Consider the following 14,601-nt stretch of genomic DNA (forward strand, 5'->3'; position numbering starts at 1 on the left):
TAGAAAATGTGATTTTGTTTCTTAGACCACACACACACACACACACACACACACAGACACCAACACCCTCACATCCTCAGATGGTTTACATATGGTGCTAAGAAGACTATGGTTTCCAATTTGAATTCCATGAGAATATTTTATCTATGTTTTACTATGTTTCATGACTGAAGACCTCATCCAGAGACATAATAAAGTTCTGTAGTTCGCAAATGGAGATGAGCAACAAATACATACTTTTAAATAAAGTTCACAAAGTCATATCCCTCTGTGGTAGAATACTGGAAACATTTAAGGCACCATAATTTTTATTTAACTTTTCTTAGCAGACGTTGTATCCAAGTTAACTAAACCCATTATATAAGCAGAGTTTTGAGTAGTTGGCGTTGGTTCAGAGTAGCATATACTTTGGTATTGGCCAATAGCTCCTTCACGGGCAACTCATGTTGAAACATTTAATTATCTTGATAAGGAAATTGCCAAGCACAGGCTGATACATAAACAGGTTTGGGGACCTTAGTTTTTTCTTTTGCCTAGAACTTGGGGGAGCTTTATGGAAAAATACTTTTAAGTTTCTACCAGAGTTGATATATCCATATGTTCTCTGAGTTTTAACAAATAGGGACTCAAGTTTTATGAATATCACTGAAAAGTACATGACCTTCTAGGTATTTAGGAAATAGTTATGAAAGAAAGAGTGGAAATCGGTTACTGGTGAGCAAGTTGGATATTCTGATTGAAGCAGTTGTAAACTCTTATACTTTATCTTTCATCCTAAGCTCTTAAAGTTTTTCATCAAAATTGACTTATTCTTAGACTCATGACAAATAGAGTGAAGACTAGTTATATTCTATGTAAGATCTGAAGTTCTGAAAGTGATTGGGCCTGACATATTTTATAGGATTGCTTTAATGAAGATATTAAATTGAAATGGTAATGTTTAAGGTAGCCTGTGATGTGCAGTGTTTTGACTATAAGTGAAATAGGTTATTTAACATCTTGTTATGCAAGAAATAAATAAAAATGTGGTTCTCAGATCAGCAGCATTCTCATTATTGGAAGCTAGTTAGAAATGAAAAATTTCAGGCTTCAGCCAAGGTCCTCAGCTGATTTATGGAGCAGATTCAAGTTCTGATCCAAAGCATGTTTTAGGGGCTTTAGCCAGTATCTAGAGATCTATTAGTGGCCCCTTAAGCCTTTTATATAACTAACCTGATTCCAGCCCTTTTAGTGGGTCTCTTTTAAGTTATATTTTCTGGATTCCTCATAGTTGTTTACAGTTTAATATTTATTATGTTCCTATGAGAATGTCAGGGTTTGCGCTGGTCATTGGATTATAGAAAGGTATAGGGTATGATCTCTGCTCATAGGCAGTGTAACAATAACATCACAATCTGATTAGAATCTCAACTTGCTGTCATTTTCTACCTCCTTATAAATCACAGTTCTTCAGGGAAATTAAAACAGTTCCTGCTATAAGGTTAGAGACCACTGTTCTAGGACTTTTATAGCATGGTGTGTGATATTGAATTATTTTAAATAAGGAACGGGTAAATGTCTATGCCAGAAAAATAGCAAAAAGGCTATTGTTTACAAATAGATTTTTTACCTGCATTCTAAAAGAGTTTTGCAGAAATAAAGAGAAAATCCTTAATTGTTGTTTTCAATTTTACTTAGGGTGAACACTTTGGAACTACAGAAGCCACAGAAGCTTTCTTTGCAATGACTCGATTGTTTCAATCTAATGATGTAAGTCCTTTTATTTTTTATTCTTTTAGGCTGAAAAGCTGCTTTTATTTGTTTTCCTTGGGGAACTTAGAGTGTTCCAAATTAGGGGAGGTTGCTTGAAATGTTTAAAATTACTTAAAAATTGTTTATTTTCATAAAATGTTCACTAAAGGACATATGAAAGTAAAGGAATGAAAGTATGTAGTATAAAGCTGTTCACCCACATATCTGCCTTGCAGTCACAAAGGCTTTTATGACCCAGCTCCTGGCATGCACTGCAGAAGGGAATGGTGTGGAAGTCAGCGGAGCTACCACATCTCTGCGTTCTTAGTCAAGGTTCTGCTGGGCCCGGGGTTGCTGTTGTTTAGCAGGGCTGGCAGTTGAGAGGAAGAGCTGGATGCAGAGTGGGAAAGAGGACAGGCAGGGGGAAAAAAAGAGTGAGGACAGACAAGAGCTGCCAAAACCTCTGCATCTGTCTCTCATTACCTTAGACCACCCTGACTTTCAGAGCACAATGGCTGCTGCTTCAGTCCTGTCTTCTAATGTGGCACATGCTGTATTTCTCTTTTGCCCAGCTCTAGCTCAGAACCATACAGGGAAGGGGATTCTGGAATATATATTTTCCACCTTTCTGTTCACATAAACTGTCCAAATCTTGTAGTCCATTTGGTATGTATTGCATGTCATCACAGGCCACATTTTTTGCCTGACCCCCAGGACCTTCTGGGATTTGAGTCTGGTTATGTGTTTAGATAATGAGAAGTTTTGGGAGTGGGTCCTCAGGAACATCAGCAGTCCCTTGTAAGGCAACTAGCTCAGGGGAGGCCATTACACATCCTTCAGGCAAAGGGAGACAGTGTTCCTCAGATGGGGGCAGAAGAACTACTTGTATTTGCAAAGGAGGCTTGGTGGAATTTAGGGGTTCAGGGTACTCAGCTTCATTGTAGTCTGCCTAAAGTCCCTGTTCCAGTTTTCAGGGCCCCAACTTCTTCCCAGTCAAGGTCCTGACTTTAACATAAGATGCCCCACAAGGGTGTGAGTTGAATTTGCATTGTAATTCATCCCGCAGGATATGCCTTTCAGCAGTCTCAGCCCTGTGTCCACATGACATAGGCTTCTTATTAAGGCAATAGAGAAAATTTCTAGTCACTTACCTAGACCTTGAGCTGTGAATTTACAACTCTGAGCTCATCATTTTTTTTTAGCAAGTTCTCCAGTGTACTTAGAAGCAACTGACCTATTATACAACTCATTTTTATAAAAATGTTCTATGGCAGCAACTACTTGGCCAAAGGCTTGTCTTACAGGTTCTTGATTATACTGTCTGCAGGTGGTAATTTAGGTATTTTGCCACTGTATGCAATGGACTACTAGTGTCCCCTTTACCACTGGAAATGGTCATTAACGCTTTTTATCAACTCAGAGAAGCAATTTCAGATTCCTATCCTTAAGGTCCTATTTTCCTAACTCAGTGTTTAATCAGGGAAGCAGAACCACTATGATTATAGAATTATTATTGGCGGAATTAGATTAGAATGCTAGGCATTCCAAGCTGCTGTACTGGGGCCAAGGGGAGGGACTATTATAAAAGTTATGGAAAAAGACAACCCACTGAATGGGAGAACATATTTGCCAGTGATACATCTGATAAGGGGTTAATATCCAAAATTTATAAAGAACTTAAAAAACTCAACACCAAAAAAACTAACAGTCCAATTTAAAAATGGGCAAAAGACCTGAATAGACACTTCTCCAAAGAGGCCAATAGATTAATGAAAAGATGTTCAATGTCACTAATCATCAGAGAGATGCAAACTAAAACTACAGTGAGATACCACCTCACACCTGTCAGAATGGCTACCATCAATAAATCAATAAACAACAAGTGTTGGCGAGGATGTGGAGAAAAGGGGACCCTCATGCACTGTTGGTGGGAAGGCAGACTGGTGCAGCCATTGTGGAAAACAGTATGGAGTTTCCTCAAAAAATTAAAAATGGAACTCTCTTATGACCCAGCGATTCCACTTCTGTGTATTTATCTGAAGAAACCGGAAATATTAATTTGAAAGAGTATATGTACCCCTGTGTCCACTGCAGCATGATTTGTAATAGCCAACATTTGGAAGCAGCCCAAGTGTCCATCAGTAGATGAGTAGATAAAACGGCTGTGGTACATTTACACAATGGAGTACTACTATGCCATAAAAAGGAAGAAAATTTTACCCTTCACGACAGCATGGATGGACCTGGAGAACATTATGCTGAGTGAAATAAGCCAGGCAGAGAAAGGAAAGTACCATACGATTTTGCTCATGTGTGGAATTTAATTAACTGAGTGAACTACCAAGCAAAATAGAGACAGACTGATAGAGAGCAGGGGTGTGTGTGGGGGGGTGGGAGGGGGGAGGATGGAGCCAAAAAGGAAAAAAAGAGAGAGAGAACTCATGGCCATGGACTACAGTGGTGATTGTGTGTGTGTGAGGGTGAAGGTGGAAGAGGGCATAGAGGGGATAAAGGTTGATGGAAAAAAAATTAAATAAACAATTATAAACAAACATGTAGGGCTGTTGCTTCTTTGTGGCTCTAAATTTGTAGTGCAAGTATCTGGGCCTGTGGTTGCTGTTGCTCAGAAGATGGGCAGTTGGGAGGAGGAGCTGGACATGGAGCAGAGAAGAAGATGCAGAGCAGGGAAGAGACAGTGAGGACAGACTTGAAGCCTCTAGCACAGAGGTGGTATTAAGAAAAGAAGGTGTGAAATAGTTTTCTAGGAAATGAATTGTGCAAATGTAGGACTATTGGACAGGACAAATGGCCCCTTGAAGTTAGCGGTCACAGGTTTACAGTATTAGCAGGCAGCAAGGCGAATGTTTTTCCCTGGTTACAGGCATCAGGGTAAGGCATGGATTGGTTAGGGTTGGGATTTTGCCGAGTTAGTCAACAGAGGCAGGAACAAGGAAGTTGAGTAATTGAAATACTGACTATGGAATCTGTGTTTGGCTAGGAGGCAAGTAAGAACAGGGGCTGATTGAAACATTTAGAACCAATGGATATAGGTCATGATGGAGTGAAAAGAGTTGTTGGAGTCAAGGGTGGTGTTTGGAGAGTGAAATGCTTGGAAATGAAGTTATGAAAGGGATACTGTTATTGATAAAGACTGTGACAATGGAAGTGGGCAGTCACAGTAGGAAGGACAGGATCGTTGGAGGAGAGGTCAATTCCACAGCATGCGCAGAGTTTTAATATTGTCTGTGCGGATATTAAAATCACCAATAATTATTAGTGGGGTAATATTGGAGATAGTGATAGTGTACAAGGTAATACTATTTTTTAAATATAAGGGAAGTGCCCAGCCGGGCGTGGCTCAGCGGTTGAGCGTTGACCTAGGATCCAGGTGATCGGGGTTCGATTCCCGGTCAGGGCACATGCCCGGGTTTCGGGCTCGATCAATGACTCTCTCATCATTGATGTTTCTGTCTCTCTCTCTCCCTTTCCTTTCCTCTCTCTGAAATCAATAAAGATATATTAAAAATAATAATAATAATAATAAGTAAATAAGGGAAGTAACCTGGATCTATACATGCAACCAAGAATGGTGGCAGGCGATCAGTCTAATGGCATAAACTTTAAAGCCAGAGTTTTTTAGGGAAGAAGGAGGCACAGTGAGAGAAGGCAGCATAGGGATTTCGAAAAGCAACGAAAACTGACTTGGACAGCTTCCCCACCTGCCCGTGTGGTGGATGTGGCTTAAAGGGGAGAAAACAGCCACCATTGCAGAGGGCTGCAGGAAAATCTTCAGGGGAGAGCCAGGTTTTAGTTAGAGAAAAGTTGGGACTGTTCGGAAAAGAGTCAGGATAGAAGGGGTTTTGCTGATGAAAGTGCCGGAGAGCATGATGGAGGGGCTTGGGATTTGTGGAAGGATGGGAGCTGCAGTCAGATTAGGTGCTGTACCCAGCTGCATGGTGATGAGTCATGACCAGGATGCTTTAGGTTTTTTGTAGTGACTGAGGTAAGTAACTGTGCAGAGCACAATGCTATTCATTCGGATGGTCCCTTAGGCAGAATATGGAATTGAGGGTGTGATTTATGGGGGGGGTTGGGGGGGAAGAGTTGAGGATTTTGCCATCAGCAAGTGGAGTTCCTTCCTTTCCCAGAGGCTGATTACTACCTTGAGATTGGTGTCCTTCTGTCCATGTGTATGTATATAGATGTACAGTGGGACCTCAGTTTTCTAATGTAATCCGTCCGGAAGACCGTTGGAGTTCTGAAACATTCAAAAACTGAGGGATCCACAGCCGACAGTGAGGCCTCAGGATCTTGCCCTCAGTGGAAGCCATGGGGCATGTTCGACTTCCGAGACATCTTCAAAAACTGAAGCATTAACGCCTAGGTTTATGGCATTCGTAAACCAAAATGCTCGTCAACAGAGACGTTCGAAAACCGAGGTGCCACTGTATTACATATGTTTACATCCATAATCTAAAGTTAGTATTTTTGTGTTTTTTAAAATAAAATATAAATAGTATCATCTTCATATTATTTTGCATTTTAAAAAACTAATATGTTTTTAAGCTCTACTCACTTGCTACATGTACTTCTCCTTTGTTCAGTGTCTGCTGAATGGAATCCCAGTGTGTGAATGAATGTACAGTATTCCTATTTATTTACCCATCTCTCATTGATAGATATTTGAATTGTTTCTGTGTTTTGCTATTACAAATGATACTACACATAATGTATATGTACATGTCTTCTTGTGCACACAGTGAGAATTCTTCTTTGGTAGATAGCCTACGAGTGGAATTTCTAGACATGCTAGTTATTCGATTTTGTCAAATTGATCTTTAAAGGGGATGGCATTGAATCTAAAGATCAGTTTGAGGAGAATTGACATTGTAACATTATTGAGTTTTCTGCTCCACAAACATGGTGTACATCTCTCTTTTTTCAGGTCTCTCTAATTTCTGTCAGTGGTATTTTAGCTTTCAGCATACAAGTCTTAGACATATTTTGTGAAATTTATCCTAAAGTAGTTAATATTTTTTATGCTATTGTGTTTCTTGTGCTATTGTGTTGTTTGTGGGTAGTCTGTAGAAATTAAATTGATTTTTGTATATTGCCCTGTGTCTTGCGATCTTGTTAAATTCAGTTATTTGTTCTAGGAGTATTATGGGAGTTGCTTAGGATTTTCTTTTTCCTTTTCAGTCTGTATGCCTTTTATTTGTCTTGGCGTACTGTCTTACAATAGAAGTGTTGGTCTCAGAGACATCCTTGCTTTGTACCTGATCTTTAGGGGGTAGGTCTTTAGGCTTTCACCATTAAAATTAAGTACGTTAGCTCTAAGTTTTTCATAGGTGGCCTTTATAAGGTTGAGGAAGTTCCTTTTTATTCCTAGTTTGCTGAAAGATTTTTTCATGAATGGATATTTAATTTTGTCAAATGCTTTCCTATATCCATTGTATTGTCATGGTTTTTCTTATTTAGTATATTGATATGGTGAGATCCATTTGTTTATTTTCCTGAAAAATATAAAATCTTTGGTTTCTGTTTGCTAAAACTTGTTAGGGATTTTTGAGTCTCTGGTCATGAAATATATTGATCTTTAGTTTTTTCTTATGGTTTTTTTTTTTTGGTCTGGGTTTTGTAATTGGAAAATGCTGGCCACATAAAATGAATTGGGAAGGTTTTTTTCCTCTTCTGCTTTCTGAAAGACTTGTAGAATCAGTATTAATTTTTCGTGAAATGTTTGATGGAGTTCACTATTGAAGCCATCTTCTTTGTGGGAAGGTTTTTGATAGTTAACCCATTAAAAAGAAATAGGTATGGTGCTATTCAGACTATTTGTCTTGAGCAAGCTCTGGCAGTTCGTGTCTTTCAAGGAATTTGTCCATTTCACCTAAATTGCTGAACTTTGTTGGCATAAAACTGTTCAAAATATGTATTCCTTTATTCTTTCAATGTTTGGAGGATTTGTAGTGATGTCTCTTCTTTCATCCTGATATTGGTAAATTGTCTCTGCTCTTTTATGCCTGTAAAATTTGTGTGGAGGTTTATAAACTTGCTGATCTCTTAACACATCTAGCTTTTATTTCATTGATTTTTCTCTGTTGGTTTTCTCTTCCAAACTAATTGTGCCAAAAACTAGAATGTTAAAAAATCAAACAAGAACAAAGGGGAAAAAAGAAAAGAAACATAGATCAAGCAGGACAAACATAAATCATATAATAGATGGTAGATATAGACCATCATTATCTACATTAAATGTAAGTGAACAGCAAAAAAATATTTACAAAAGTTGACTATTGAGTCATAAAGCAAGACAACACATTTCAAAGGAATGTAATGGTATAGACTGTGTTCTCTAATTACTGTGGATTGTGTTGGAGATAATAAAGGCGTAACTAGGTAATTCAACATATATGTATTTTTTACCATATGTTTTGTTATTAGGAGCACATTTCTGTTCTGCTTCCAGCCATGATAAAAGGGCTAGATTTACCCTGCTACCATTAATAGCTAGAAAATCAAACAAAATATATTACACAGGATTACTAGGTATCCCGGGACTGCAACCTGAAGAAAAAGAAAAGGTGTGCCGTAGGACTACAGTAGCTCATTGCCCAGAGGCAGAGTACAGGCCTCTGGTCAGGAAGGGCATACTGAAAAGGAACCTAGTTATCTTTCTAAGTTGAGAAAACGTGTGGAATTGGGGAGGCTAAGAAAGCTTGAATTTGAAGGGCAGAGTAAAAGAAGAAGGAGGTAGGAAGAGAGGAAGTGAGGGGGAGAGAAGGGGAGAGAAGAAAGAAAGGTAGGAGGTAGTTCCAGCAATCTACTGAGGGCCCCCCTTGACTTTGGATAAGAACGGATCCATGCATATGTGAAAGGAAACTGCACCAGGCCAAAGAAAGAATTACCAGAGCCCTAGCCTGTTTGGCTCAGTGGTTAGAACATCGGCCCATGGACTAAAGGGTCCTGGGTTTGATTCCTGCCAAGGGCACGTACCTTGGTTGCAGGCTCAATCCCCGGCCCCAGTCGGGGTTAGTGCAGGAGGCAGCCAATCGATGTATCCCTCCCACATTGATGTTTCTCTCTGTCTCTCTCACTCTCTCTCTCTTCCCCCCTCCCTCCCTTCCCCTTCCACTCTCTCTGAAAAGCAATGGAAAAAATATCCTCAAATGAGGATTAAAAAAAAAAGAATCACCAGAACACCAGGCTGAGAATAGTATATATTCCCACTGGCGAGAGTGTTAAGACTTTGTCATCTGGTATAGTTCTCAGTGAGGTATCACCTCAGTAATGGAGAATAGATTAGCCTTAGACTAAAGCTGTAAAATGCTTAAAAGTGAGCCTGAAGAGTGAAAAACAGATCAAAGGTAACTTAATTTTATGACAGAGTAAACAATACATACAATGCTATGTTAAAAAATGCAACAAAATCCAGCGCCTAACAATATAAACTTCACAATGTACAGCATGCAATAAAATATTATCCATAGTCAGGAGAAAAATGCATCAACAGACACGATCCCAGAAATGATAAAGATGATGGATGAGCAGATAATGACATTAAAACAGCCACTATAGATGTGGTCTAGATGCTTAATGCATAGAAAGACACGACAAGAATGAGGAGCAAAATAAGACATCTAGAGAGATACAGAAATTAAAAAAAACGATCTATCTATATATCTATCTGTCATGAAAAATACACCGCATGGGGTTAACAGCAGATTAAAGACTGCAGGGGGAAAAAAATCAGTAAATTTTTTTTTTTAATCCTCACTCGAGGATATTTTTTCCATTGCTTTTCAGAGAGTAGAAGGGAAAGAAAGAGAGAAAGAGAGAGAGACATTGATGTGAGAGAGACACATTGATTGGTTGCCTCCTGCATGCGTCCCTAGTGGGGCTGGGGAGAGGTATGTACCCTTGGCCGGAATCGAACCCGGACCCTTCAGTTTGAGGGCTGACTCTCTAACCACTGGGCAAAACCACCTAGGGCAAAATCAGTGAATTTGAAGATAGAAACTTTCCAAAATGAAACAGAAAAAAGACTGAATAAAAATAAACAGAGCAGCAGCAACAACATGTGGGATAATAGTTTGAAAGTTCTGTTAGTGGTTACCCTAGAAATTGCAACGTGAATTTTTGACTCATCAAAATCTAATATTCACCTTTATCTTTTTCCTGTTCATGAACATTTGAGAACCTTAGGTTACTTATTACTTATATGTATGTGAGCATATAAACATATTTATACATCATAACATCGGTTTTTGTTGTTCATGCAGATTTATTCATCTTTACCACTTTCAAAAACAGGATTTTTTTAAAAACAGTTTTAGGTTCACAGCAAAATTAAGAGGAAGGTACAGAGATTTTCCATATACTCTCTGTCCCCTCACATGCACAGCCTCCCCAATATCAGCATGCCCCAAACTGGTACATTTGTTGCAACTGATGAACCTACATTATTGATACTTTATAGTCATCCAGAGTCCATAGCTTATGTTGGTGTTCAGTCTTGGTGTTTGTACATCTATGGGTTTTGACGAATGTATAGTGACATGCATCCATTATTAAAATATTACACAGACTATTTTCACTGCCCGAAAAATCCTTTGCACTCTAGCTCCCCCCTAACTCCATCTCCTCTTCCCCAGCCCCTGGCAACTATGGATCTTTTTACTGTCTCCATAGTTTTGCCTTTTCTTGAATGCCATGTAGTTGGACTCATACAACATATGGCCTTTTCAGAGTGGCTCCTTTCAGCTGTTAGTTAATATGCATTTAAGTTTCCTCCATGTCTCTTCATGGCTTGATAGCTCATTTATTTTTAGTGCCGAATCATATTCTGTTTTCTGGATATGCCACAGTTTATCCATTCAGCTACTAAAGGACATCTTGGTTTCCTCCAACTTTTGGCAGTTAAGAATAAAGCTGCTGTAGACATCCGTGTGCAGGTTTTTGTGTGGACATAAGTTTTCAGCTCCTTTGGGTAAATACCAAGGGGCACTATTGCTGGACTGCATGGTAATAGTATGTTTAGTTTGAAAGAAATCACCAAAACATCTTCCAAAGCGACGGTGCCATTTTTATGTCCGCCAACAACAAATGAGAGTTCTTGGTGGTCCACATCCTCATCAGCATTTGGTGGTGTCAGTGTTTTGGATTGTAGCCGTTCTGTTAGGAGTATAGTGGTATCTTGTTGTTTTCATTTGCCTTTCCCCGATGGCATATGATGTGGAGCATCTTTTTTTTATACTTACCATCTGTATATCTTCTTAAGTGAGGTGTGTGTTAAGGTCTTTGGCCCATTTTTAAGTCAGGTTGTTTTTCTTATTTTTTACTTGTAAGAGATTTTTTTGTATATTTTGGATAACAGTCCTTTCTCAGATATGTGTTCTGAAAGTATTTTCTCCCAGTCTGTGGCTTGTTCATCCTCTTGACATTGTCCTTTGCAGAAAAATTTTTCATTTTAATGAAGGCCAACTTATCAATTATTTCTATTATGATCATACCTTTGGTATTGTATGTAAAAAGTCACCACCATACCCAGGGTTATCTAGGTTTTCTTCTAGGACTTTTACAGTTTTGCATTTTACGTTGAGGTCTGTGATCCATTTTGAGTTCATTTTTGTGAAGGTTGTAAGGTCTGTGTCTAGATTTATATTTTTCATGTGGACGTCCAGTTGTTCTAGTACCATTTGTTGAAGAGACTGTCTTTGTGCCATTGCATGGCCTTTTCTCTTAAGTCAAAGATCAGTTGCTATATTTATGTGGGCGTATTTCTGGGTGGTCTGTTCTCTGTCTGTCTGTTCTTTTGCCGATACCACACTGTCTTGTTACTGTTTACCACTTTCTCTTTTTACTCTTTGTTCCTTGCTATATTTCTGATATTATCTAGAATAATTTTCCCTGTGTCTGAAGAACATACCTTTTAGAATTCCATCCTTCCGAGATGTTTTAGATTTCCTCCTTCCTCCTTCTCTAGCTAGCGGTGGTTTGTTTCTCCATTTTTGGCACCTATAAATTGCCCTTCGTTTTGTCCTTGACTACATACTTAAATTTTTGTTTCTGTTTTATTTAGCATCTCTGTGTATTGGTTTAGGTAATATTTTTTAATAGTTATGAGCCCATCTTTGTTAACACTTTGTATTGTCACTTTTAAAATTTTTAGTCATTTTGGCAAGTGCGAGGTGGCGTCTGAAGTGTGGTTTTAATATTTTATATCTTCAGTTTTATTCTGCTGCATGGTGGGTTTTTATTTGGGAGGGGCAAATCATCTTCAGCTCTGAAGTTTTTATTCTTGTTTTCTGTTTTCTTCTCATCGTAGTTTCATGTGGGTGTATCTGCCCCGTTCATTTGCCCTGTACTGGCTTTCTCTTTCTAGGGGTGATGTTTTGTGTGTGTTTAATCCCCATGAGAATCCTCAGTCCCTTGTTCCCTTTTCTCGATGGGCTCAGTAGTCTCTACTGGATTCTGTCTACAGCTTGGACTCTGGAGCTGGGTCTGATGTGTTTGGTTTCACTACTTATACGTCATTTGAAGTTACTTGGTAGACAGTGAGGCTAGACAGGCTGGCGGAACCAGTGCCCATAGTGTATGAATAAATCAGAGATCCAGGTGAGGAGGAGGGGCACTTATTTAGCTTCACACTTATTAGCTTAACACTTATTTTAGATCCAGGTATCTAGAGATCTGGATCATTGAAAATGGGAGTTGGTTATATAACCACAAATATTTTAAGGAAAAACATCTGTATGTGCCGAACTGAGGAAAATGCAGTCTGCCTGTATCCACATATATTTTTTTCAAGAATTCAAAAAATACAGTTTCCAGGGCAAGCCTTTAACAAGCGAAATAAGCCAGTTAGAGAAAGACAAATATCACATGATCTCACTTTTATGTGGAATCTAAAGAACAAAATAAACTGACGAACAAAATAGGGTATGGATGCATGGAACTGACTGACAGAGCTCAGAGGAGAGGAGTGGGGAAAACAGGAAGAGATCAGCGGAAAAATACGCCTATGTGCATAGCCTATGGGCACTGACAGTAATACTGTGAAGGCCTGGGCGGGGGCAGGGGGGAGGAAGGCAAAACTGGGGGAGGGGAAATGGGGGTACTGTAATAGAGTCAACAACAACAAAAAAAGAAAATCTTAAGTCTTTGGACTCACAACTTTGGATCTCTTTGCATAAAAACCTGTATAATTAACTGAAATTTTGAGTTTTCATCTAGATACTTTCCGGTGTCAGTGCAGCAATTACTTGTGTTTAAGAAATAGTTGTATTCTGAATATTTATTTTCTCATCCAAATATTCTTGAAAGGACTTTTTTGGATGGATGAGAATCTTTTGAAGAATAACTTTCTAAATATATCTACTTGGGGTCCTCACTTCAAACAGTTTAGAAAACCATTTTCTTAGGAATAACCTGTTGCCTTTTATAAATAATTTCAGCAAACATTGAGAAGAATGTGCTACCTTACCATCAAAGAAATGGCTAACATCTCTGAGGATGTCATCATTGTCACAAGCAGGTATGCGAACGGTCAAAACCTAGGGTGGGGTACTCATATATTTAGTGGAATATTTGTTCTTTTGATATTAATTTTACTTGTTTGACTATAAGAAAGTCAATAGAAATTTAAAAGAATATAATATCTTAAAACATTCTTTTCTGAAATGTGGTGTCATTATGTAAAAACCATCCTGTATGATTACACAAAGAAAGACCTCACAAAGGATAATGCTAATAGATATGATTACATTTTAAATGTTTATAAAAATATATATAAACAAAACTAAAAAATTAAGTGATACACTGAAATAAAATATAAGTACATCAAAATATTTATAATAGAATTCTCATATTTCAAAAAATTCCAAGTGATAATTAATAAAATAACCCATATAAAGGATCAAAATATCTTTATGTAGTCATTTTCACTAGTAACCAGAAAATGTAAATTAATTAGAGAATAAGTTATGATATTTTTACTCATCAAATTGGCAAAAAAAGAAAAAAGGCAGTCAGTACTTATAAGGGAGACTGATATTTTGTTTATAGAAAGAAAGTAGGATAATAAATTGATTCAGTTTTTCTAGAAAGCAAATTTGGCAGCTTTTGTTGAATGTTTGAAAGGGTTTATCCCTTTGACCCAGTGATGCCACATCTGTGTAACAATGCTCAGAAAATAATCAGAGAGAGCGCAGAAAGACTTGCATACAGTAGTGCTCACTGCAACACTGTTTACACTGGCAAAAGGGATCAAACAACTTAAATGTCTGCCATTGTTAAAAATTATTTAATTATTTCATAATCTGATTTTTAATTTTTTGAATATATTTTTGAAACATCTTTAATGATGTGGAAAAGTCCTCAGTAAAGTGCTAAATGAGAGTTGGATTCAAGTCTATGTACTTTATTCCATATAGTCTCGCTTTAAAAAATATTTTATGTATGTACATAAAAATATATGGATGGAAATACACTGATATATTACCAGGAGGTTATTTCTGGATATTTGGGATTGTGGCTATTTATTTTCTTTAAACTTTTGATAATTTCCAAATGTTCTAGAATGAGTGTGTATAATTTAGAGTTCTAAAATATATAACACATGTTATTTAAAAAATAATTGCCTTTTTAATTATAACTCATTTAAGTGAATATGGTTTTTGTAAAACAAAATAAATTTTGGAGGAGGGTGCTTATGTTTACCTAGCAGTTGTGTTGAATATAGTTTCAATTTCCTGAACTTTCAGCTGAAAGTAACAGAAAGGCAGATGTAAATCGTCACTGAAACAACATAGACGTAGAGTAGCTTGTGTTGGTTCAGTAGTTTGACAATGGAAGGGCTGGCGTCTCTTG

At 37.8% G+C, this 14,601-nt stretch overlaps 1 protein-coding gene across 1 annotated transcript in view; it reads left to right on the plus strand.

Moving 5' to 3' along the window:
* The window catches only part of COPG2 (coat protein complex I subunit gamma 2), a 267,346-nt gene that overhangs the window by 3,780 nt on the left and 248,965 nt on the right, over nt 1-14,601 (plus strand). Inside the window, exons 4-5 of the mRNA XM_087821015.1 lie at nt 1,678-1,749; nt 13,188-13,267. Coding sequence (XP_087677141.1) covers nt 1,678-1,749; nt 13,188-13,267 — 152 coding nt within the window. The remainder of the gene's footprint in view (nt 1-1,677; nt 1,750-13,187; nt 13,268-14,601) is intronic.

The sequence above is a fragment of the Miniopterus natalensis genome, chromosome 10 (assembly GCF_054644295.1).
Source record: "Miniopterus natalensis isolate mMinNat1 chromosome 10, mMinNat1.hap1, whole genome shotgun sequence".
Classification (NCBI taxonomy): Eukaryota; Metazoa; Chordata; class Mammalia; order Chiroptera; family Miniopteridae; genus Miniopterus; species Miniopterus natalensis.